The sequence below is a fragment of the Nansenia antarctica genome (genome assembly GCF_963989245.1).
Source record: "Nansenia antarctica genome assembly, chromosome: 4".
NCBI lineage: Eukaryota > Metazoa > Chordata > Actinopteri > Argentiniformes > Microstomatidae > Nansenia > Nansenia antarctica.
This window is the reverse complement of record NC_137689.1, coordinates 43,444,340-43,470,505: the sequence shown is the minus strand read 5'-3', so window position 1 is coordinate 43,470,505 and position 26,166 is coordinate 43,444,340. Positions and strand designations below refer to the sequence as shown.

At 42.8% G+C, this 26,166-nt stretch overlaps 1 protein-coding gene across 1 annotated transcript in view; it reads right to left on the bottom strand.

Moving 5' to 3' along the window:
- Window positions 1-26,166, bottom strand: part of lamc3 (laminin, gamma 3) — a gene marked incomplete at both ends in the record, with an annotated part of 146,832 nt that overhangs the window by 107,320 nt on the left and 13,346 nt on the right. The window contains 1 exon segment of the mRNA XM_080529363.1: window positions 25,461-25,765. Coding sequence (XP_080385489.1) covers window positions 25,461-25,765 — 305 coding nt within the window.

Genomic DNA, 26,166 nt, shown 5'->3' with positions numbered 1-26,166 from the left:
TCAACAGCAGAGTTGGAGTTTGGGAGATAAGGAGTTTGGAAGATTTGGAAGTGTTATAGTGGAGTTTGAGTTCTAAGTTTGTCTGGAAAACTTTTTCTCTCTGTTTCTTCGATTGGATCCGAAAGTTGATTGTAGCACAGTATGAATGGAAAAGACGAATGAATTGCAGTGCAGCCAACTGAGAACTGTGATTGTGGTCATTGTAGAGCCTCAGATACTGGAGCACCACATCGATCATGATATCTCACTGCAGTCCTACCCTGACCTTTCATTCTAAATTCTGACCAGCGATCAATAGTCAATAACAGACACTCTCAAGGCTTTGTCTCCATCATCTGTATCCATATGTGACACGTTCTAATCAGGGGCAGAGCTAATGGTTCATTGCAGGGGGGGCGGGACCTTGTAGTGGGCCCTATGACTGTACCAGTGGCTAGCGGTGACCTTTTTTTGACCTACATTTTGAATATTCGGCAGCATGACCTAATTCTCTTGCACGCACGCACGCACACACACACACACACACACACACACACACGCACACACACACACCTCGGTGGTCCTAACTCTCTCTCACACAAACGTAGGCCTAAACTCTGATCATAAACTTACTACACCAAATTGAGGCTAGAGCGGACCAAACCAACCGGAGCAGCTACAGTACAAAAAAGCTAAAAAATAGCACAATGTCCTACCTTATTTGTATGTATCTTATTTGTATGTACAGACTTTGTATGTACAGACTGTGTTCAGTAGAAAAAAAGAGACATGGTCAACAACAGTTTGCTAACCTTTGGGCAGCCAGCTAGTATGTTTTTCGTATGTGCTACCATGAAAGTGACGAACGAAACTCTTGATATGGCAAGTTCAGGAGTTGGACGTTCTCTTGAAATATAGATATTTTTTCCTTAAAATAATGTCCTCAGAGAAAATGGCACCGAACGCAAAGATTCTATTGAATTAATATCACTCATATTGACAGTGTGACGATGGCGATGAGGTGAACTGTCAAGTGTCACCAGGGGAGTCTCCGACTCTCCGACACCACCTACTGGTGGCTGGACTTTATTGGAACTAATTGCTAATACCGGTCACCTGTTGTATGTTTGTATGTGGCTATTTAGGTGTGTCCCTTTTCCCTGTTCCCTTGTCAGTCGATCACTTGTGTTACCCCGTTTGGAATGCTTCAGTATCCTGTGTACGTATTACCACTTCACGTATCCGTTACTCGGAACGTGATTGAGCCTTGACTTTGTTTGAAACCTTGTACCTCCTTTGGAGCCCTTTGCTCAAACTTTAGTTTCCGTGTACTTTATTATTGACCTCAGTTCCTTAGTTATTATTGCATACGTGCTGAGCCCTACTGCTCCCCTTTTTGTTGTTCCGTCTGAAAGTTTATGTTTGTACCTGCGAACTATACGTCTCAGTAAAGAGAGTCTTTATTTTATTACATCTCCGTCTCATTGTTTACTTACACCGCACCTGGACCCGACACTATGGTATACATACAGAACCTTTAGAGAAACGTAACAGTCAAGTGCCGCTAAAAATTCAAATGCTTACCGTGCCCCGCGGTGGCGTAGCGGTCTAAGCACTAGCCACTAGTGCAAGCTGCCCACCGGGGACTGGGATCGAATCCCGGTCTCGCCAGATCCGGATATGGCCGAGGCACACAGGGAGTGGCATATTGAGCGGCCGCTCCAGAGGGCGGTATAGGACTATTTCCGGACAACAGCGCCCCCGGGGGTGCCGGAATAACGGTGCTGGGCTTGAGGAGCCAGTCAGCTAGTCTGCCTGGCGATCTCCTCTGGGGCTGCCGGCCACGGGGTCGTGCGGCGGATCCTACGCAATAGGCAGGGGATAATTGGATGCTAGGTTGGGTTCAATTGGATACCAAATTGGGTGAAAAAGGGATAAAATCTGGAAAAAAAAAAAAAAAAAAAAAAAAGCTTGTAGTGTCGCGCATGCAGGGTTGCCAGATGGGATTGACAAATTACAGCCTAACCAGTCTATAACCACTAAATCCAGTAGCCCATTCGGCGGTAACCCACCCTATCTGGCAACCCTGCGCAGCGCATGCGTGTCTATGGATAAACTGATTCACAGCCAGCTTCTTTGCCTATCAAAATTACCATGTTCAGTTCAGGCCTGCACGTACTGTAACTACTCGGAATCACAGAGCGCAAACGCGAGGCAAGCTGACTGCTTGGCAGCTTTGCCATGAGCAGAATGGGACAGATATGTACAGCAGGGCAGCGGTTTTAAACCAAAATGATCAAACACACTGAGAGACAAACATTTAAATGCTTTTTATTAAAGGGCTTGGGCATGCACCGCATTTATAGCTTATTATGGTCCATGTCGCGTACGCGTCATAATACGTTAATGATGGTACGTTAATGATCAATTTCAATTCAAATGCTCATCTTGAGTCTTTTTTTTTTATAGTACTATTTCTTTTTGTTTTACAAAAAGACAGCGAGGGAAGCAAATAGGCCTACAACAGACAGGCTAGGTGTATTAAATATCGGCGCGACAGTAAAATCTTCTCTCCTCAGAGTGACGGGGGGCCCTGCTGAGGTGGTACTATGACGGGCGGAATTGACAATACAAACAGGTGAACTTGGCCGTCAAGAACCCCCTTGTCAATGGTGGGCCCCAGTGAATAGTGGGCCCAGGGCGGCCGCCCCCCCCCACCCCCTACTTGGCTCTGCTGTTGGTTCTAGTCTTTTTGGTCCGCATATCGGCAACCAATCAAAATGTTCAGACTTTTCTTTTGAAACGAAGTTTCAACGTTGTTGAGAATCACAACACAAACTCACTAGTCAAGCCAAAATACTGCAACGTAATGGATTGGGTGAGTAATCCCCACTGCTACCTAATTAACTATAACACTACTTTACATTGTTAGCAGGCTCACAAAACAAGCTGTGTTAGTTGACTAGCAATGTGACATTGATTTTCAACAACGCAGATTTTTTAAAAGAAAAGTCAGATCATTACTATAAACCAAAACATACAAATTGAGATATCTGTTTTTGCAAAGGAACCCCTCAAATATGTGATGCAGTTTAATCAGGAATCATATTTAATTATTTCTGTAATTATTAAACAATACTTGGATGTTATAAAATTAGGACAAAACAGTAGTACAAATTACCGTTTGCCGTAACGATGCTCTTTTCAATGCCTCAGTCGGTCAGATATGAGTGCAGTTTCACATGTTCGTTGCGCAGAACTGTTGCGCAGAATGTCACTGTGTGAAATGTCTTTTTTAGCGTTTCTGTCTGGATTCGCCTTCATTGTCGTCATGCAGACAGTATGGATGAATATTAATTAGGGCGATTCACTGTTGGGTATCGTTTGGGTTTTATCCGGTACCGGTACCTAACCGATACTTTAAAAACGGTACCGGTACCGAAACGGTACTTCATTCGGTACTTTTGATTTTTAAAAATGACATATATATATAATAATAACACGGTCGACAACATTAAACAGCTTTTCACTTTTTTATTGCTGAGGCACAATATATATTAGTTAAATATACACTCAAATTAAAATAAATGAAAATAAAACTCCTGCTGACTGAGGCACAATATACATATATATAATATTACAGTTAAATATACACTCAAATAAAAAATATATAAAAATAAAACTCCCACCTCAGCAATTCTTTTGCAAAAAGATCAGCATATTTGCCTTCTCTGGCAAAATACGACACCTCTCTTGACTTTTTTATTGTCATTTTGCCTTTTTTTTTTTTTGACATAATTGTCTAATGGCACAGATTTATAAACATAAAGTAAACAAATATTGTTTTCACGTCACTTTACCTGAAACTGAACGACACAGCGCGGAGCGAATTCCCTGGTAAAACGTTTCTCTCCCCCCGCTGTCAACGGGAGTCGTCAACCAGGAAGCGGTGCTGAGAGAGCAAGACACGGATCTACCGGCATTTGACTGCCGCTGGACTGAGGAACACCATAGGCACAGCACATCGCCATAATAGCGATAAAGTGCGAATGATTTTAAGCATTTTGAGCACTCCGCGTTGTTTTCGTCGAGTCGGGTGAAATGCAGCCACACTTTAGAACGCTGCTTCATTAGGGCCTTCGGCATTCTCGGTGACCTCGTAGCTAGGCTAGCTAGCGAAATTAGATAATATGATTATGATAATAATAATAATAATAATAATAATAATAATACAATTCAGATAATATAATAATTTAGTATATATGCTTTCACTCACTCTTCTTAACTCGTAACACAACTGCTCAGCTCACTACTACCACGACACGCACTGAGTGGAAATTTAACAGGCGATGTGACGTCACGAGTCACCAGTTGACTGTTGCATGACACCGGACACCAGGGGGCGAGATAGAAAAGTACCGAAATGAGGTACCGAAATCTCCTTTGCAATTCGGTACGGTATATACCGAATGTAAAGTAACCGGTATATACCGGTACCGATTTTCGGTACCCAACCCTACCATTTATACTCAACTGGGCGTTAAACGGTGGGACTAGACACTCGTTCACGTGCGCAAAATGTAGTGTTGAGTTGTCTGCTCAACTGTTAAAATGTAAAGGTGATTCAGCTCCTGTCTACCAGGAGAGGCTGGTGGAGTCAGAAGCGCGAGAATGGGCTTATTGTGCAGGAATGTGAGGAATTGTATCAAACGCTGTCAGTTTAACGTTTGCTGCCTCAAAGACACACGTGTTTGATACCATTCCCCATGCTGTTCCATGCATGACTGAGCCTAACCTCCGAATTTCTACCGCCACCAGCCTCCCCCTGGTGTCAACAAAGTCCTTTATACAAATAAATGTATACAATAAAGACAGAATAGACAGGACCTTTCTCCTTGATCAGTATTCTGTAGTCATCTCGACATCTATTTAAAACAGCAACCTCAGAAGAAGCCTCCCTTTGTGGAGCATAGTGTTAGTTCAGGTAGGGCTCTCAGTCAGTGGGGCAGCTGTCAGCGACAGCACAGCTGGTTCACACATATGCACAAATGTGACAGAGGTTAAAAAGTAGGGCAGGGTCATTTTTTCATTTATTTTTCAGATTATGAATGTGCAGATTGTAAGCTTTCAAATGATGTGTCATACATTGAAATATGTAGTAGTAGTAATTAGTAGTAATAGTTGAAGAAAATGAATGAATGTTATTTGAATGTTGATACACCTCAAATACCGGAGAATATCACTCTATATCTGTGCAAAACAGCTGCTAATAGCAAAAAAAAAGGAACATCGTTATGAACATCTTGCTGCATGTTTAGCGCATTCACACTGCATGTTTAGAACACTTCAACTTTTGTAACAGGCAAAAACTATCACATTCAAGGGTCACTCCTCCAAAGCATTCAGCAGGTGTGACATGGCTGTAGGAGAGAGTTTATGTCATCCTACCCACCACACCAGCCTCCACCCACCACCCCACCCACTACCCCAGCCTCCACCCACCATCCCAGCCTCAACCCACCACCCCACTCACGACTCCAGCTTTCACCCACTACCCCAGCCTCCTCCCACCACCCCAGCCTCCACCCACCACCCCACTCACTACCCCAGCCTCCTCCCACAACCCCAGCCTCCTCCCACAACCCCAGCCTCCACCCACCACCCCAGCCTCCTCCCACCACCCCAGCCTCCACCCACCACCCCAGCCTCCTCCCACCACCCCAGCCTCCTCCCACTACCCCAGCCTCCACCCACCACCCCAGCCTCCACCCACCACCCCACCACCCCAGCCTCCACCCACCACCCCAGCCTCCACCCACCACCCCAGCCTCCTCCCACTACCCCAGCCTCCACCCACCACTCCAGCCTCCACCCACTACCCCAGCCTCCACCCACCACCCCAGCCTCCCCCCACTACCCCAGCCTCCACCTGCTCTGTGGCTCTGTAAGTAGGGGGGGGGGAGGGGGGTGTGTGTTTGATAAGTCATGGGCTCCCTACCATATTTTATTAATTTTTCATTTTATTATGTTGTGGTCATTTAGGTAGGGAGCTCCATAAAGCGAAGCCATCCAATTATGCCAAGCTTAAATGTATTGCCATCTTCATGCACTAAATAGTTAACTAACGCAAGTGTCCTGACTAAACCAGTGCCTTATTGGTGGTTGTGTCTCTCTGTTAGTTTAACATTTGCTGTCTCAGGCGATGACTGATATGGAACCTCAAGGGGACCCAAGGGGCTGGGAAATGTTCATGGCTGTTAACTCTGTCCTCATAATGGGAATATTATGGAAATGTGCTATTTTAATGCATTATGGAAATAATCAATTGTTTTTCGCAAAAAAAATATTTATGAACAAAAAAGGAATTAATCATAAAGATTACCAACAAGTCTAACCATGTGTGTAATAATCTCCATAGCACATATATCTTTTCAGTGAGGAATCCTCCTGAAGTTGTTCAGTCCAGTCGGCATCAACTACAGCTCTAACAGAGGCTGTACACACATGCAGTGAACTGCACTGAAAAGAGTTAACCATTTTGTCAAAACTCCCAAATCTCTTCTCAAAACGGATTCTTTCCATCAAAATGATCCACACAGCCATATGAATATCTCTCTATATATATATGATCCACACAGCCATATGAATATCTCTTACGGAGCAGGTCACCTGAGGCCTCTTTTATGCTCACATGATCAAAGTGTTTAGCCTATTGAGTTACAGGTGAGAAGTGAGTGAGACCAATTGGTAATTAGTAATTAGGGTGTGGCATTTTTGAAGGCCAGTGTTTTCCATCTGAACAAAGTGTTCTAAACGATGCGATTTGTGCTAGTTTTGCAAACTTGTGATTCTGAATTTCTATTCAAGTGAAAACAATGGAATTGTCTTGATACAGTCTTGTTGATACACAAGCTTCACGTTTTCAGACGTGTGCACATTTCTGTGTGTGTATACAATGGAGAAAAACTGAAAAGGCATTGTTTAGCCTTTCATGCTGCTTAGTAAACACGGTTAAGGCAAAAATATGATGTCATACATCATAACCATATGGCAGTGCTATTAGTCATGCCTCGAGGTACAATGAAAATAGAGACATACTGTACTCCTAAATATCACTTACAGCCCTGAATGGAAGCAGTTTTTGAAAGGTTAATTAGTAGTCAGCTTATTGCTTATTATTTGTGCAAACCACAGCAAAAGCTTAATTAACTCAGATTTTCTCAATGCTGCAATGCTGCTGACGTCAGGATACTCTCTGCTGCTGAGTACAGCAAGCTAATTCTCAGATGAAGCTCAATTTGGCACAATGAGCTATCAACAGCATTGGCCCATATCACACACGCACACACACACACACACACACATACATACAAACACACTCACACGTACACCCACACCCATGCCCACGCACACGCGAACGCACACACACACACACACACACACACACACACACACAAAGGATGAAGAACAGGGTCTACATTAACATGGATTATCTTGTTACCAGTCAAGGGGTGGGATATATCAGGGAGCAAGTGGACAGTCAGTTCTAGTTAGCGGCTGTGGCTCAGCCGGTAGAGCCAGCGTTTAATGATCACAAAGTCGGTAGCTCGCGGTGCGAATCCCCAGTGGGCCACGTGTGGAAGTGTCCCTGAGCAAGGCATTGAACTCCTAATCGCCTTCAATGGCTGTGACCCCCTTGCCTAGATGCCCCCTCTAGAGCATACGTGTGTTTCGTTGTACTCTGTGCAATGACAAACTTTGAATCCCTTTCCTTTCCCACCCCTTTCTCCTTGGGTGGAGGAGAAATGGGCAGGAGTAAAGACCTGAGGGACTTTGACACGGGCCAGTTTGTTATGGCCAGACGATTGGGTCGGACTAGCATCTCTGAAAAGGCAAGGCTTGTCGGGTGCTCCTATTCAGCAGCGGTGAGTACCTACCGACAGTGGTCCGAGGAGGGACAAACCACAAATACGAATTAGCATTTGTGGGATGTGCTGGACTGACCAAGTCCGATCCAGTGCAGCTCCTGGACTTGAAGGACCCTACAGGACTTGAAGGATCTGCTGCTAATGTTCTGTTGCCAGAGGACACCTCCAGGGGTCTTGTAGAGTCCATGCCTCGGCGGGTCGGTGCTGTTTTAGCGGCACATGGAGGACCACCAGTATATTTGGGCCTTTGACAACTCCTCCAGCCAGAGCCAGCGAGTGTCCTTGGGGCAGCCAGTACCTGAGGAGTATCAGCATCTCTCCAGAGTCTGAGAATGGCCTGGCTAAACAGCTCAATATTAGCACAGCTATAACAAGCCCCCCCCCACGAGTCAGCTTGCTAGGGTTAGTTAAAGTTAGTTTAAGTTAACAGTAGAACCGCCGTGACTATAAGAGCCACCTTGGGGGTCAAATGACCATACTCTTTACAATGCTTACCTGCTATTTACACACAACGACCACTAGTTGGCCGCTTGTAAATTAGCCTGCTTCCTACACAGAAAAACTGCAAAATAGCTCTATATTAGCTTATCCTGAAGTGATATTGAAAATGTAAGGATACTGAGTGGTAGAACGCACATATCTAGGAAAGGTCATGAAAGGAGAGTCCTGAAATTTGATCGAGTGCAAAGATATACCCCTTTTTTTCACCCTCATGGCTGATTGAGTGTTAAGGTTAGGGTTAGGGTTAATCTATTTGGGACTATCCAAATAAAGTGTTGCCCTCTCTCTCTCTCTCTCTCTCTCGCTCTCTCTCACTCTCTCTTTCGCTCTCGCTCACTCTCTCTCTCCCTCTCCCTCTCCCTCTCCCTCTCTCTCTCCCTCTCTCTCTCCCTCTCCCTCTCCCTCTATCTCTCCCTCTCTCTCTCCCTCTCACTCCCCCCCTCCCCCCTATCTCTCTCTCCCTCTCTCAGGGCTTCCAGATGGAGACAGTCACATCAGAGAGCGGTATCCCTCATTTCAACATAATAACTTTTTTAATTTGATTGCTTAACTTCACAGTGCCCCCAATATGTTTTTTATTTTAATTTTATTTCTCTCATTGTCATTCAACACTGGAGTTCCAATTTGCCAGCCTGCTTTCAGCTTCACCCAAGAGAAAGAGAGAGAGAGAGAGAGAGAGAGAGAGAGAGAGAGAGAGAGAGAGAGAGAGAGAGAGAGAGAGAGAGAGAGAGAGAGATGCAGGGACAGGGGAGAGGGAAACCATTTTAATGGATGAGTGAACAAATTAAATTTGAATTCATAGAGAGGCTTTCATCTTCTGCATAGATATTCAAGAAAAAAAGAAAAAAAAAGGCTTTACAAACTTGACAACAGACTCTCCTTTGAAGTAAGCCATTACTTCAGAGGAAACATCCAAACACACTCCGTTACAAGGTGAGTGTTTTTCATACCAGACTATTTGTTTGGTAATGATGAACCATGAAAACAAACAGAAGTAGATGAATGATATCAGAGATCACTGCTACAATATGCTGATACACAGACTGCTGCAACACAGCAGAACAATACCTGACTTGTTCTATAGGGCTGCATTTGTTTTAGTGGTACGGCTATTTATAGGACCCCACAGAATGAACACACAATACAGTACACCCATACCCACCATGTATCATCCAAACACCCTATCTCTTTGTCCCTTCTCAATATTTTTCCTCTTTGGAGTCTCTTAATATAATAATCATATATCCCATTTAGCTGACACTTTTATTCAAAGCGACTTACATTGCAGTGAGTGCAAACATGTTTCAGTATTTATGGTCCCAGCGGGAATCAAACCCCCAACCGAGGCGTTTTTTTATTTTAACGCCATGCTCTACCGACTGATGCACAGAGAAGACCACACCTCTCTTAGATGGAGAGGTTGGAGGTGTGGAAAGGTGGGGGGGTAATGTGTGTGAAGTCTCTACACAGACAGTCAGCGGCGGAGAGAAAGGCAAATGTAGCGAGGCTGCAGCAGAGGGATTAAAATGCTAATAAAACAGAATGGATGCAATTCCCATTCTAAGCCTTATGAAATATGCATAACTCTGTACTGTATGAGATATGCGGGCAAGCAAACGGTTTCGCGACGTGCCCAAGAGACCGACACAGATCATTTTATGCTCTGTTGACATTTCAAATGTAGAGAGTACAGTAAGTAAGGGTGTACTTCAACCCCCCCCCTCCCACACACACACATGAACGCACGCACACGCACGCGCACACACACACACACATACGCACACGCACACGCACATGCACACTCATACACACACACACACACACACACACACACACACACACACACACAGACGCACAAGCACACACACACACACACACACACACACACCTCCAGGCCCTAAAGATAGAGTAGCGTTCAGGTACAGCACTTTCAGGTAATCACAATATTATTAATACATTTTTCCAGTTTTTTTTTGCTCTGCACTAGGTTTCTCTCAGGAGTGAACAGAATTATTCCCCGTTGGGTAGTTCTGGGAATGTATATGCCATTGAGCTGCATTACAGTTGGAAATATTATTACAATAATAATAAAAAATGCATAAACACAGATACTACACGTCTAATTACTTGTTCCATATTGCATCCGCTCAACCTCTTCCACCGTTAAAACATTATAGGGGTGAGAGCAGGCGTTCCTAGTTCGGAAAGCATGAGGGAATCTTTTGCAGAAAGTAGCTACAAAATGATTTTGCAAGCTAGCATTAGGCAACAACTGGGCACTTCACTCCCAGAGAACAAAGTTGTACCTGGGCCAACAAAATTGTACCTGGGTAAAAAATCAAAAGCAGGCCAAATCTGAGCTGTCATTATTTTGCTGACAGGGTTGGAAACCCACGGAGCCCCCCTGGGGTCAAATGGTATAAAAAAATGATTGGATGTGTGAATCCGTTCCCTCGATGTAGTAAATCTGTTCCCTCGGTTTAGTAATCCGTTCCCTCGGTTTAGTAATTCGTTCCCTTGGTTTAGTAATTAGTTCCCTTGGTTTAGTAATTTGTTAGGGTTAGGGTTAGGCCCTACGAGCCAGGACGATCGCAAGGATTATAACCCTAACTCTAACCTTAACCTTAATCCTTGGAACTAAAAAGGTTTATTCGTGGAAGAATATTAATTTTAATAACTGAGATACGGGAATGAAATGTGAGGGCTGAAGTTTTCCAACTTCTTGGAATTTATTCTTATAATTAATTGATACTGTGTTTAAAATTGAGGGGTAGATAGTGATACCTAGATATTTAAGATTCTGGACCACTGGGATGTTTAGTGGGATATCTAGCTGTCTAGCTGAGGCATTAAGTGGCAATAGTGCTGATTTTCCCCAGTTAATTTTGTAACCCGAAATTCTGCTAAAATTATTAAAGATATTTAGAAGGTAGGGAAGCGACTGGGGGATATTCTGAATAAAAAGAAGGATATCATCAGCATACAGAGATATGTGATGTTTGGTGTTGTGGACCGTAATAGGATCATGGGTGACTGGCGAACGGCCTGGGCCACAGGTTCAAGAGATAGGGCAAACAGCAGAGGAGAGAGAGGGTAACCCTGGCACGAGCTGTGGGATATTGGGAGTTGTTTAGAGCATGTCAGAACCATTGCTGTCAGGTTGGACTATAGTAATTTTATCATAGCTACATAATGATCTCCAAAGCCCATATAGCGTTAAACCGCCCATAAAAAGTGCCACTCGAGACGATCAAAGGCTTTCTCAGCATCAAGTGAGAGAATAGCATTTGATGAGTCAGAAGTATTCGAAGAGTCAATAATATGGAGAAGGCGGCGAACATTGTCTGAGGCAAGGCGACTTTTAATGAAGCCTGTTTGGTCTTCATGCACTAAGGTAGTCATAAATGGTTCCAGTCGTGAGGCTAGAACTTTGGCATACAGTTTAGTATCTGTATTTAAAATTGACAAAAGGCGATAACTTCCGCAATCAGTCGAGTCCTTACCCTTTTCAAGTGCAAGGAAATTATAGCTATATAGCCAGATCAAATTCAGGTGGTAAACCGTCTAACCCTGGTGACTTGCCTTTGTTCATGCATGAAAGAGCTTTCTGAAGTTCAGATAACAGGAGATCTAATAGGAAAGGTAATAGGATAATCTAAATCAAGGGAGTCATTCTGGGAAAGCTGGGGGAGCTGTAAGGGGTTCAAGAAGGAACTAACGGCTTGCTCATTATATTCAATCTCAGAAGTATATAAAGCCGAGTAGAATGCCCAGAAGTTATTGTTAACCTCTGCTGGATCAGTGCACAAAGTACCTGTAGAAGATTTAATTGAAGAGATGTTTGCTAGTTGTTCGTTGGTTTTAAGTTTTGAGGCTAGTAAATGGCTTGGCTGTGTACTGTGCAAGTAATGGTTTTGTCCAGCTCTATGAATGAGGAATTCAGCTCTATGTCTGAGAAGATGGTTAAGATCTTTAAGTAACACTTCTCTCTTAAGATGTCTTATCATATGTGACAGCAGACAATGAAAAGAGCTACCTGGGGGCAAAATAATTTTTCTGTTTTTTACATGTGCTTAAACTACAGATTGTAAGCTTTCAAATTATGTATCATACATTGAAATCGGAAACAAATTGAAGACGACATGAGTATTTGAAAGTTGCTGACCCTGAAATCACAATGCTGAGAAAATGCCCTTCAAAAATGTTATTCTTTCTCACCTTCACAATGGGCGGTAATAATGTCTGGTTAACCCCACCCCCAACCACACCCCCTCTAGGTTGACAGCTGTCAGCTGTCAATATCTGTCAGTGTTAGTCACTGGGTCAGATAGCTATAGCTAACATTATTACCTAGCAAGGTATTACCTAAGCTAATTAGCCAGCTTATCATTATGGAGGCTTTATGATTGTTGTAACTATTATTCTTTTAATGATACAAAAAAGTCTTGAATCAGAATCAGAATTTATTTTACAGTACACAATAATACAAATCTTTGTGGCTGTGGTTCTTCAACATTAGCTTTGCAGCAAGGTACATAATCACAACAATACCATCACAATAATCTCAAGTAAATAAGTAAAATAAGTAATGATAAGTAATAAAGTGATACGTGATGGTAGTCGCACTACAGCAGAATTAAAGTGCAATCACTAGTGTAACATGCTGTGCAAACACTAGTAAATAAGTAATGATAAGTAATAAAGTGTAACATAAAGTGTATAAAGTGTAAACAGTAACATGCTGTGCAAAGTTCAACAAGATGAAAATGAAAGTGTTCAGGTATTTCTCAAGTAGTCAGGTAGTGTGCAATTCCTGCATTCCTCCCGCGTGTTTCTCCTTCCGCTACAAACGGACAGTCTTGTTCCGAGGTGCCTTTTTCTGAGGTGCCTTGTTCTGAGGCGCTGTGGAGTCTGGTGGGCACGGGCATGTGGTGTCTTTTGCCTCATCAGAGCAGAATTCTCTGATCTTGTCAAAGAGATACTTCTGTCTGTCCACGTCAAGTCCGGGTGGGGCTTGCACAGGAAGATCACCTCTGGGGGGCTTGACATCAGTGCGTTTCAGTAGCTGAAACTCGACTGGTTCTGCGTCGTTGTATTCCCTGGCCATAACCACGCCAGGTCTCTGAGCATCAAAGCTGCAACAGACAGAAGACAATACATTAAATTATTGCCCATAATAAATGAAATTATATTACCGCCATACCATGTTCATAAAATGAAATAGGTAATACCGTATTTTCCGCACTATAAGGCGCACCGGATTATAAGGCGCACCTTCAATGAATGGCCTATTTTAGAATTGTTTTCATACACAAGGCGCACCGGATTATAAGGCGCACCGGATTATAAGGCGCATAGAATAGATACTGCAGTCAAACGTTTGACTGGGGTTGCGTTACGCCCAAGCTCCACCTACTGCGTTGCGTCACCTCTCCATCGGTGTTGTGTCAACTTCCCGTTGTCCAAGCTCCACCTGAGCGTTGTCACCATCAACGTTCTACCTGCTCCACTGTCAAAAATATATATTTTTCCACCTCAAGTATCAGCCGTTCGTCATCCATTTTTGCAACAAGCGTCAAGGACCTGCGGTGATTCACAGCTGACTCGCGTGAATAGCAATTCGCAATAGCTGCAACCACGAGATATAGAGTAGTTAGCTACAAGCATTTTCAATCTGCTATTATCTCTATTAGTGGATTAACCGCTGTGGTGATTTAACAGCTGATAAAAATACATCAAGTAGACTACAAACAGAGCAAAACAACACCAGAAAACAACCAATAGGCTATACAATTATAACCAACAACCAATATGTGACAGCTCCTGGTGAAATGTGCAACGTACTTTTTCAGTTTTTACACATGCTTAAACTACAGATTGTAAGCTTTCAAATGATGTGTCATACATTCAAATCAGAGAAAGATTGAACACGACAGGCGTATTTGAATGTTGGTTCATCTCAAACACTGAATGGGAGAAAAGTGAATCTGACCAAACCACAACAAACGCTGCTAGCGGCTAACAGCTAACAAAACACATAGCTACGAAGGTCTAAACTGTATTTTAATAACATGACAACATACTGGGAGAACATCGACATGCTAAAAACACATAACTACACATAACTAGATGAACACACAGTTCTTGCTTTTGAACACGAGCTAAAACGAAAGTATGTTTACAAATCAACCCTCCCTTACCGGTAGCCTCCGGCAAACGAGAATAATGAATCCAATACACAAATGATAAGTGTTTAGTGATCGTTAAACTGTTGTTTATTATATCGAGTGGGTACTTTAAAACTTCAAGTTGAAAGCACAAAGAATCTCACTTTGTTCCCTCGGAAACTCTGTTTAGTCTTCTTTACTTGGGGTCTTGTGGTGTGGGACTGTGAGTAAGCACAACACCGGTGTTTACTGATTACCGTAATGCTGCAAGCGGTGTGAGTGTCCGAATTGAACAGTTGGGTGAGTACGGCATCCATTCAGAGCACATGATAGCATAACAATAGCATAGCATTCGCGGAGATTCCAAGATGGCGGCCGTCGTTTACTAATTACCGTAATGCTGCAAGCGGTGCGGCTTTGTAGTTTACCAGTCGTACTGAAACATTTTATTATTATTAAAAAAAAAATATTGGTCATGTAATTTTTACATTTTGATCCATATATAAGGCGCACCGGATTATAAGGCGCACTGTCGTTTTTTTTTTTTTTTTTGGACTTTTAAGTGCGCCTTATAGTGCGGAAAATACGGTACATGACAGTGAATATATCACAGTGAATACATGACCTGAAGTGCTGGTAACTCAGGCAATCAGGAGGTGGAGGGCAAGGCCAGGCACAGCATGAAGTTGTTCTGAACATTAAAAAAAAAAAAAAAACTAGCTAATGCTAGCTAGCTAACACGGCTAGCCCAACCCAAGTAACAAAAGAAAAACAGTTAACTAACTGTACACAGTAGCAACAACACAACTTATAAGAACAGCATGTGCTATGCGATTGTTTTAGAAAGTCTTTAAAAAACCAATACGACGACACAGAACATACTAGCTAATGTTAGCTAGCTAACGCGGCTAACCCAACACAAACAAACAAAGGAGTGTAGGCTACTTACCCAAAAGCAGAATGTGTTGTGGTATGTTGATCCCGTGAAATCCGTATGTTGTCCTAGTAAAGTTTCGTTTCTTGGGGACTTTCTTTGTGCCTTCAGTCATTACTGAACAATTCATTGAGCTAAGCAGTGTTCATCGATGTACAAACTCGAAATACATTCTCAATGAAAACATTGAAACACGGCGCCCTTTGTGTCCCCACCCCTTGACCGAGCAGCCAATCACACCCAAGCATACATGTTATTTCAGCCCACCCCCTCAAGCGCATCGGAAAAAGCATGACAAACAAGCTCATTTTGTTGATAGATTATACTTATTTAATTAACGTAAAACTGTTCGGAAAAATAACGAGTGGGTACTTCAAATCTTCAAGTTGAATGTTAGCTAAAAAAAAGAGAATCTGACTTTTAGGTCAGAAATAGTTTGAAGACTGATTTGACGTATTTCTGTTTTGTGCCAGGTAACTCCAAATACACTAAGCTGTCACATATAGGTGTTTGGATATAAAAATATATTCTATGCAAGAGAATGATCTGTGTCGAGATGAGAAACAAGTGAATTCTCTCACGGAGGGGTTGGAAGAACGCCAGACATCTACCACAGCACAGTCACTAGCCCATTTCCTTGTGCAGAGGACGCCAGGTGTTGTTTCTTTTTATTATGACTACTCAATTTTTTCAGTTTGTAAAGCGCCTTTGAGTGTCTAGAAAAGCGCTATATAAGTCTAATGTATTATTATTATTATTATTATTATTATTATTATTATTATTATTATTATTATTATTATGGAGATACATGGAAGCCCGAGTCATGGGCAGTGGGTGCCACTGCAGGCTCACTCTGAATCATCCATGCTAACGCTGACTGAAGTCCAGCTCTTTTTGAAACACCTGATAAAGGTCAACCCGTCATTATCACAATATGAGGAGGTCACCCACGCTTCAGTGGAGGTACAAAAGACCCATAAACGCAGAAAGAAATGCCGTCGAATGAACTTTCTTCACTCATTGTGCATGTCAGTTGCAGCTGAACAAAAAGAAAGACCGTAATGAAAGAAATGGTGCTATCGATCTCCCTTTTATTCTAATGGAAGGACGGATCACAGTCAATTATGGGCCTTCTCATGTTCGGGTTTAAGAGAAAAAGAAAAAGAGGGGATGGGGGATGGAGGGGAGGGAGGGGAGGGAGGCAGAACAGACCTGCTGAGAGATTTGCCACCTTATCTGTGTATCTGTGGCTCATATTGATCTGAAGCTGCTTTATAATCAAGGGGTCGATGGCATCCAAACCACTCTGAAATATACAGCCAACAGGCCCATTAGGAGGACAGGTTTAATGTAACTACAACATTCATACTGAACAGGCCACAAACTCCCGCAGGGCTTATGCCTCTACAACACCTTGACTCATCAGATGAACTCTAACACTATACTGTATAAGGCCACGCAAAGATGATTACTTGTATAACGGACGGCCCGCTTCACTTTCGTCATACACATTTTTTTTTTTTTTAAAGGATTTTTTTGCCTCCTATTTCTCTTGGATTTAAAGAGTCAAACGGCACCAGCGGCTGCAGAGAAATAGGTGTCTGGAACCACCAGATAAAAGTTTTCATTAACAAAAATGTTACATACGGTACTGTGGAGAACCAGATAGAATGAGTCGCCGCTAACAGCCCCGTCCATGTTAACGAGGGGTTCAGTGCTATTCCAGGAAGACGGTCCATATCACAAGCAGGTTGTCGTTGTGAAATACCGATGGAGAGGTACGTAGTAGTATGCGCAGGGCCGGCACTTAGGGCCACAACCACTAGAGGGGGTCATACTTAAATTATTATTATTAATATTATTATTTATTTATTTTATTTGAGGACTGATGTTGGATGGTGGTGAAAGGATGGACAGCTGTTGTTTTGTTGTTATCATAGTTAACAATGTTGTAGTGTTCATTTTATTTGGACTATTTTCCACTCATATTGATTGTTCATTGATATTTATTTGTCAAAATGTGCAGACATTTCTAAAAACCTGTTTTCACTTCGTCATTATGGGGTATTGTGTGTGGATTGATGATTTTTATTTATTTATTTAATACATTTAAATTTGAGTCTATAACACAACAAAATGTGGAAAAAGTGAAGGGGAGTGTTGACTTTCTATAGCCACTGTATATGTTATATTATTTATTTAGTGTGTGTCTTTATTGAGTGTGTGTGTGCATGTTCATCTAGCCCCCCCCCCCTCCCCGTCGACTAAACACCCATCTGTCACAAGTTTAAGAGAGTAAAATTCTTAGGCTTTGGTTCCTGACATCGCAGCACAAGACAATAAGTCAATCAGCATAATTCAAGATAAAAAAGTGACAGTAGTACAGGTACAATACAGTATAAGTGACAATATGGTACTGGTATCACTGATATGTGAATCAAGAGTTTATTTACTAAAAAGAGTATTTTAAGTTACTGTACTTTGTTTACAAGACCTATTCTCACGGACACAGACACACACGCACACGCACACGCACACGCACACACACACACACACACACACACACACACACACACACACACACACACACACACACACACACACACACACACCTTTTAGTTTTAGTTCTTTCAGTTTTTTTCTGACAGGTCTATTTGTTATTCTGTTGTGCACATGCATGTAGCTCATCCTAAATAAACAGTGTTTATCACCATCTTAACACATCTCTTGTATAAAAGCTTTTTTTCTCTCTCTTGCATTGTTATTATTGGGGATAATAGTCACTCTCCATTATGATTTAAGTGAGTACCCATGTAGTGAAAGACTTGGGTTTCATCATGGTTTTAGCAATCATTGTATGAATACATTTTGTTACAAAATGTCACATAAAAAATCTCTAATATAAGATCATTACATTAGTTATTAGTTCTTGCATGTGAGATTGAGGTAATGTGCCAGTTCCTTTAATGTCAAGATTTGCAGATCGGTTATACAACGAATCACATTTGTATCTAACAATTACATTTTGTTCTAAAATGGTAATTAAGTTATATTAGAACATCCTGCATATGAACGATAGGGTGTATTGAATTGATGTGAGTAAAAGTGTCATATGGGCTTCCAAAATGCCAGAGCAACATACCAGAATCAGAATTATTACTACTACTACTACTACTACTACTACTACTACTACTACTACTACTACTACTACTACTACTACTACTACTACTACTACTACTACTACTACTACTACTACCACTACTACTACTACTACTACTACTACTACTACTACTACTACTACTACTACTACTACTACTACTACTACTACTACTACTACTACTACTACTACCACTACTACTACCACCACTTCTACTACTACTACTACTACTAATACTACTACCACTACTACTACCACTACTACTACTACTACTACTACTACTACTACTACTACTACTACTATTACTACTACTACTACTACTACTACTACTACTACTACTACTACTACAGAATTACTACTACTACCACTACTACTACTACTACTACTACTACTACTATTACAGAATTACTACTACTACCACTACTACTACTACTACTACTACCACTACTACTACTACTACTACTACTACTACTACTACTACTACTACTACTACTACTACTACTACTACTACTACTACTACTACTACTACAGAATTACTACTACTACTACTACTACTACTACTACTACATAATTACTACTACAGAATTACTACAGTAAATAAACACGTACATTAGACTCCAGTGCCTCTGAGGTATAATTAGGCTGCCAGCATGCATAATTACAGCTAGCACCAGTAGCAGGATTTAATGAGAATGAACGCTGCACCTGTGGAGTGAAAGTCAACATGCCACTCAATATTGTATCTATGAACACTTCACTTTCCTTATTTAACAGGCAGTGTCTATCATCGTGCGTACCCCAACCACCTTCACCTACCCAGGCAGGTGGAGGAAGACATCGGAAGACAGGCTCCATGTAAAAGCATGGGATGGGAATGAGGAATGGTATCAAACACGTGTGAAGGCCCCTGTGTGTCAAACGCAACTCTAAACCTGCTGATCCACATTCTCCACATACACGTTCTGTGGATATACGTAGCTGTTATCGGACTAACCCCACTGAAGCAACATCCCTCTCATCCCTTATATCCAGGGGTGCACATAACTTTTTGGGGCCAGTGCTCAGAGGAGCACCTAGGGATGCTGCTTGGTGCTCCCCGAGCTCGCGAGTCACGACCCGTCCCACAGGATGGATAAAAAAGGGATACATGGATAACTTATATTAGCAAAACGACATTTATTCATAAATAAAGATGAACGAACAAATGATTGTGTGCAAAACAAAAGAAACAAATGCAAAATCAAATGACTGCTCTTTAAGCATGAAAGTCTGTCAGACTCCTTTAAACACAATGAAATCAACTGACATCTCTTTAAGCACTAACTGAATGTCTGTTCTTTAAACACAATGAAATCAACTGACATCTCTTTAAGCACTGCTCTGTTCTGTAAACACTGAAATCAACTTTTCAACAAAAAGTTACAGCCTAAGCATTTATTTATGCTACAAGCTTAATCATCATCATCACTGCTCTCTTGACTGCTGTTATCACTGTCCTCAATTTCAACCATGGTAGAGGATGTTGTGTAGGCCATCACTTTAAATAGCTCATTATTTTGATTGTGTAACAAAGTCTTTTTTTTTTCTTCTAATAGAATTCCCAACCATATTCCCTGGGTCAGGGGTCTAGGTGCGATAATGAAGCTGTAAAACAAACGTCTGAACGTTTGAAAGCTTCAGAGAAAAGAAACGTGAAGTCCCTTGGTGTTGTTTTTCCTTTTAGCGACGAGTCGTTCGGGACTGAATTTTCACGTGTCGGCGTGATAACCGTGATAACTATGCGATACGCGATACGCGGAATGAAAGTACGAGTTACGATACTTTCCGAATGTTTATCGAGGGGAGTCGCCGTGGTCGTCGTCGGTCGACTGTTGTGATGGATTACTCGTCGGGCCTTCGGCTGAGGGGACGGCAAATAGTTACTTAGTGGGGCTTGCAGTGATGCAGCAGTCAGCAGTCAGCAGTTGGATTTTGAGGAAGTAAATTCCTCTCCCAGCGCTTCCAGCTGTTGGTGCGCAAGAGCACGTTCATGCCGCTGATCTGCCGCGCATCTGCCGCGCATGCATTTTGGCGACGCATGCGCACTGGCGCACCAGTTATGTGCACCCCTGCTTATATCCTCCCTGCTGCATCCACTGACTCATCCACTATGGCTATGCACCGCCCCCCCCCCCCCCCCCCCCCCTCACTCTTCATGTAAGATGACACTCCCAACGTCGAGCCCATGATCATGAAACAATATTGTGCAACACCCATGAACAAACAATATTTGATTTTGACAGATCTAAACCACTTGGGGGGATGGGGCAGGGAGGGGGGATTCAAAGCAGAAGCAGCTGGAGCTTGGGATGGGACCAGACAGAAATAGGCCCTGCAGAGTCTACTGTGGTAATAGGAATCAGAACAGGACAACTTTAATCTCTGCCTCAACCCAGGATCCCTGACCTGGAAGAAGGGGAAGAAAATAGCGATGGTCAGTGTTGAGCAAAGGTGTAAGGTTTGTGAAGGAGGGAGGTAGGTAAGGGAGGGAGGGGGAGCGAGAGAGGGAGGTATAGAAGGGGAGGGGAGGGGCCTTTAGTGTTTGACGAGAAAGCTACCGGAAAGCTTTTTCGCCTTTGAGTTAAGTGGTTATTGCTAAGCCGCCAGAAATCCTATCCTGAGTGTTTTTTTTTTCTCCCACCTCTCTCTCTCTCCCATTCTTTCATTTCTTTTTTTTTTCTGAGACAGAACAGAGGAAGTGGAGGCCTCGCTCTTCGCTCTCAGCTGTGGGCTCAGAAACCAAATCCAGCGCTCTGTGCAGATCCTTCCTTTCATCTGCCTATGTCTTCTCTTCTCACCGACATCACTCCTCCAACACAATGTTCCCAACCCCTCACCAAACACTAAACCTAATCCAATAGTGTACTCCATTTCTCCTTTTTCTCTCCTCGCAGACCCCCCCAGGGGGGGATCTCACACAGACGAGACGAGTGAAACGTCTCAATACAGCTCTGCCGTACGGCTTAGCGAGCGTTCGCTAGCTGACGAGCCTTCGCCCGTCTGCCTCCGTCTCTTTCTGCCTGGCTCTGTCATTCGCACATTTTCCCCCTCCTTTATTATTATTAGAATAGAAGCACTCTCGAGGACTCAGCCTTTCTTCTCTTAGAGAGGTTGGAGGAATGTCACACATTAAACGTGTCGTCTCATTCATGAGACAGAGACCCCTACGAAGAGAGAAACCGACACAGGTAGCGAGGGCGGGTGCGAAGGTGAGGTGTGATGCCGCTCTCACGGTTGCTAGGCACGTGTCACACCTGTTCCATCTACGCCATCTCACGTCTCAGAGTGCTAGAAGACTGCGAATCTCACACCCATCACCCAAAAAAATAAACTATTTTAGATCTATACCATAACGTATGTTAAACAGACATACCGCATACACTGTATTCTTCGAAGCCGATAATAGGCCTATACCTATTTTCAATAGTTCCATCCTCGTTATGGTGTTGAATGTATGTAGGAAATAAACTGGTTTTGAGAAATGAATATCACACTTGATTTGAAAATAAAAGCATCCCACAAGAGCTGGTAATCGAGTCGAGTCTATTAGTTATTTATTGAGCGTGACACATCTGACACGCTCTCACTCTCTCTCTCTCTCTCTCTCTCTCTCTCTCTCTCTCTCTCTCTCTCTCTCTCTCTCTCTCTCTCTCTCTCTCTGACACACAGACACACACACATTGCCTGAGGCGCCGTCAAGGGAAGAGCACCAGCAGGCAGGCAGGTGCTTTATTTCCTCATCTTTAGTCATGGTTTACTGTGTCCATCTCCTCCTGGTTCCTCCCCTCAACAGTTTGCCTGGTGGTAAATCACCATAAAGCTCTCAAGGCATCATCAATGTTTACCGGAGCTAAACATAACATTACATTTCCCTTCAGCTTCTGCTATTGGAGAGACAGGGACTCGGTGTGTGCGTGTGTGAGCGTGTGTGTGTGCGTGTGTCTGTGTGTGTGCGTGCGTGTGCGTGCGTGTGCGCGCGTGTGTGTGTGTCTTCCAGTCTGGGCTTGCTGGTTGTCGGCTATGATGTCGGCACTAGAAGAACTTTCGTCTCGAAGGTGATCATCACATTTGTTGGAAGGGGGCTGTTGAGTGGGCCATATTTAGCTACATTATTTCCTGGATATAACTGGAGGAAGGTTTTTAAAAGGTCACTGCACAGCAGTGCAGAGAGTCTACTCTATAGCAGTGAGTCACTTGTCAAGGTTTAAATCATCTCTGGATGAGCACACACACAGGCATGCATACACATACTGCACTGAACACACACAAAAGAATCCATGGCCAACTTTGCTCAATGCTGATGTTTTCATTTCAATACACAGTTATCCTCAAAAATACCGCTGTAATTAATCTTCTGACCAACCCAATAGTCCATCCATCACACACACCTCAGCACCACATATTCCAAATGCCGTCCTTCACGCACACGCACACACAGGGTGCGAAATAAGGGGGAGCTCGGGGAGCTATAGCTCCCCTAGTGGTGACATGAGCTCCCCTGGAAACATGGTTTGTGAAATTTTGGGGGAGCTCTAAAATATTCCAAATTGCGATGGATTTATTCCAAGTTGTGACGGATTTTACCTGGTGTAATATGATTTGTAGAGGCATACAATCTATTTTGATGTTGGTATTAGGTATATAAATGATATATAATAGCCTATATAGCCTACATATAGGCCTTTATTGGCTACAACTATGCGACAGTAACTTGCAGCGGGGTGCACTGACGCTGAACCCCTCATAGTGATAAGTAGGTGGACAATGCGTGGTGCTGAAATAGCCGACATGCGGTGTGTGGTTTGAAAAAAGTAACGCCAGCTCAGTAAATAATTCAAACTTAATGTTTACTTATAGGCTATGTGAATGTGACTGCACCACACATGTGAACAGTAACAAAGCAAATGCAGTTTAATTTTATGAAAAACATTGACAACTAAATCGGCGCAAAAAAAATAAAAGAAGCTGAATCCGCTTAGCCTATATGCTCCTGAAAAACATTTAATGACAGAGCAAACACGCTACATTACTAAGGATAATAATTACAATGAGCCATTCATTAAAAATAGAAAAAATAATATTAGGCTATTAAATCTCACTTAATGAGAAAACTGGCATCTCCCATCGGTCACTATTTGTTGGCTATCTGGTGATATGGACGTCTTTGAGTGTCTAGAAAAGCGCTATAAGTCTAATGTATTATTATTATTTATTATTATTATGGACGTCACTTTAATCCGGCAGTTCTCAAGGTTTTTATGCACCAATCGATTCCTCTAGTCCGTCTTTATCGCATTCATTGATGAAAAGGACAACTCGCATGTATAGGTGGAAGGGAACATTCATTGTGAGCACGGAAAATGTGAGTCTCTCACAACGGCTTTGCATTGATGAAACCAGGTAGGATGAACGCATAGTTCGCTGTCCATTCCTGTTTAAATGCCCTGTTTTCACCGTCAACTTTCCTCTTTAGACCTTTGGAGAGTGACATTATGTTTCTCTTGCTAGCTAGCAGGTTAAATGTTTAGCTAACTTCACCCGGCACCAAACAACCAATCCAATAATAATGTGACCTTGTAAGTCTGGGAGGAGGGGGGAATCATTATCAGAATAAAACGATGTTAAATAATTATTAGAATAAGTTAGGCTGCGCTACATCGTCAGTCCACACATGTATTATTCAAAACTATGGAAAAGGGTGAAACTAGGGTGAGAATCACAACACAAACTCGCTAGTCAAGCCAAAATACAGCAGCGAAATGGATTGGACTGCTACCTAGTTAACTAGAACACTAATTTACATTGTTACCTAGTTAACTAGAACACTACTTTACATTGTTACCTAGTTAACTAGAACACTACTTTACATTGTTACCTAGTTAACTAGAACACTACTTTACATTGTTACCTAGTTAACTTGAACACTACTTTACATTGTTACCTAGTTAACTAGAACACTACTTTACATTGTTACCTAGTTAACTAGAACACCACTTTACATTGTTACCTAGTTAACTAGAACACTACTGTACATTGTTACCTAGTTAACTACAACACTACTTTACATTGTTACCTAGTTAACTAGAACACTACTGTACATTGTTACCTAGTTAACTAGAACACTACTGTACATTGTTTAGCAGGCTCACAAAACAAGCCGTGTTAGTTGACTAGCGATGTGTCATTGATTTTCGACAACGCGGAAATGTGTTCACATTTTCCGAAAGAAAAGTCAAAGCATTAGAACGTAGAACGGAAAATCGCACGCGCGCTTTGCGCACGGAAAACCACCGGCCCGATTTGGCCAGCATTTTTTTTTCCGTCAGGAGATTTTTTTTTTTTTTGCTTTAATCCCTGGGCTCCCCCGCACACCGTGATTTAATTCGCACACTGCGCACACACACACACACACACACACACACACACACACACACAGACACACACGCACACACGCGCACACACAGACACACATGCATGCACACACACGCGCACACACGCACACACACACACACGTGCGTACACACGCACTCACACACACGTGCACACACACGGTCTCTGTCTCTGTCTCTCTCTCTCTCTCTCTCTCTCTCTCTCTCTCTCTCTCTCTCTCTCTCTCTCTCTTTCTGACACACGCACGCACACACACACACACACACACACACACACACACACACACACACACACACACACACACACACACACACACACACACACACACACACACACACACGCACACACAACGCACACACACTGACCTGTAAAACGGCGCTCTGGTCAAAGTTGTAGGCGCTCGGCCGTCCCTCCAGTGTGGAGAAGGCCACGTTGCCTCCGGTCAGGGGGGAGATGTCGCTGAACTCGTCCGTGCACAGGGCCGTCCTCTCCTCGTCCCCGGGGCGGAGGTAGCCCTTAGCCTCCCTCCCATAGGTCTTCAGGCAGGAGGCGCTGTAGTACTGGTAGGGCAGCCAGGGCCCCTCCTCCTCCGTGCGCTTGTAGATGGCGAAGCTCTCCGGCCGGCTGGTGTAGAACTTCAGCCGCACGTACGTTATCTCGAAGGCTTTCCCTGGAGGAAGATATCACAAGTCACGCAAACAGCATGTCAGCGACAATGGACTGATATTCAAGGCAAATACAGAAATACGGTATGAATGTTAATGAAGGGTATACCGCCGTCCACAAGGTGGCAGTATTTCGCTTGTTAAATGCTGTCCGGCTCAGTTAGGAGTCGGCCAGGATATTGTTTATCAGTTTCAGACGTTCATGTTACGGTGGTTGTCTAGTAAGCTGTCCACCTAATTCCTGTAAGTCTGTTATTCGAATGTTTATGATTAAGTTACATATTATACATTTACCCTGCTACTTTATACATTATATATACATTGTTATATTATTATTAGTATATTATATTCACATGTGAGAGTTAGCCTACTGTGTTGAGTTTTGAGTTAGCTACTGTGAGTTAGC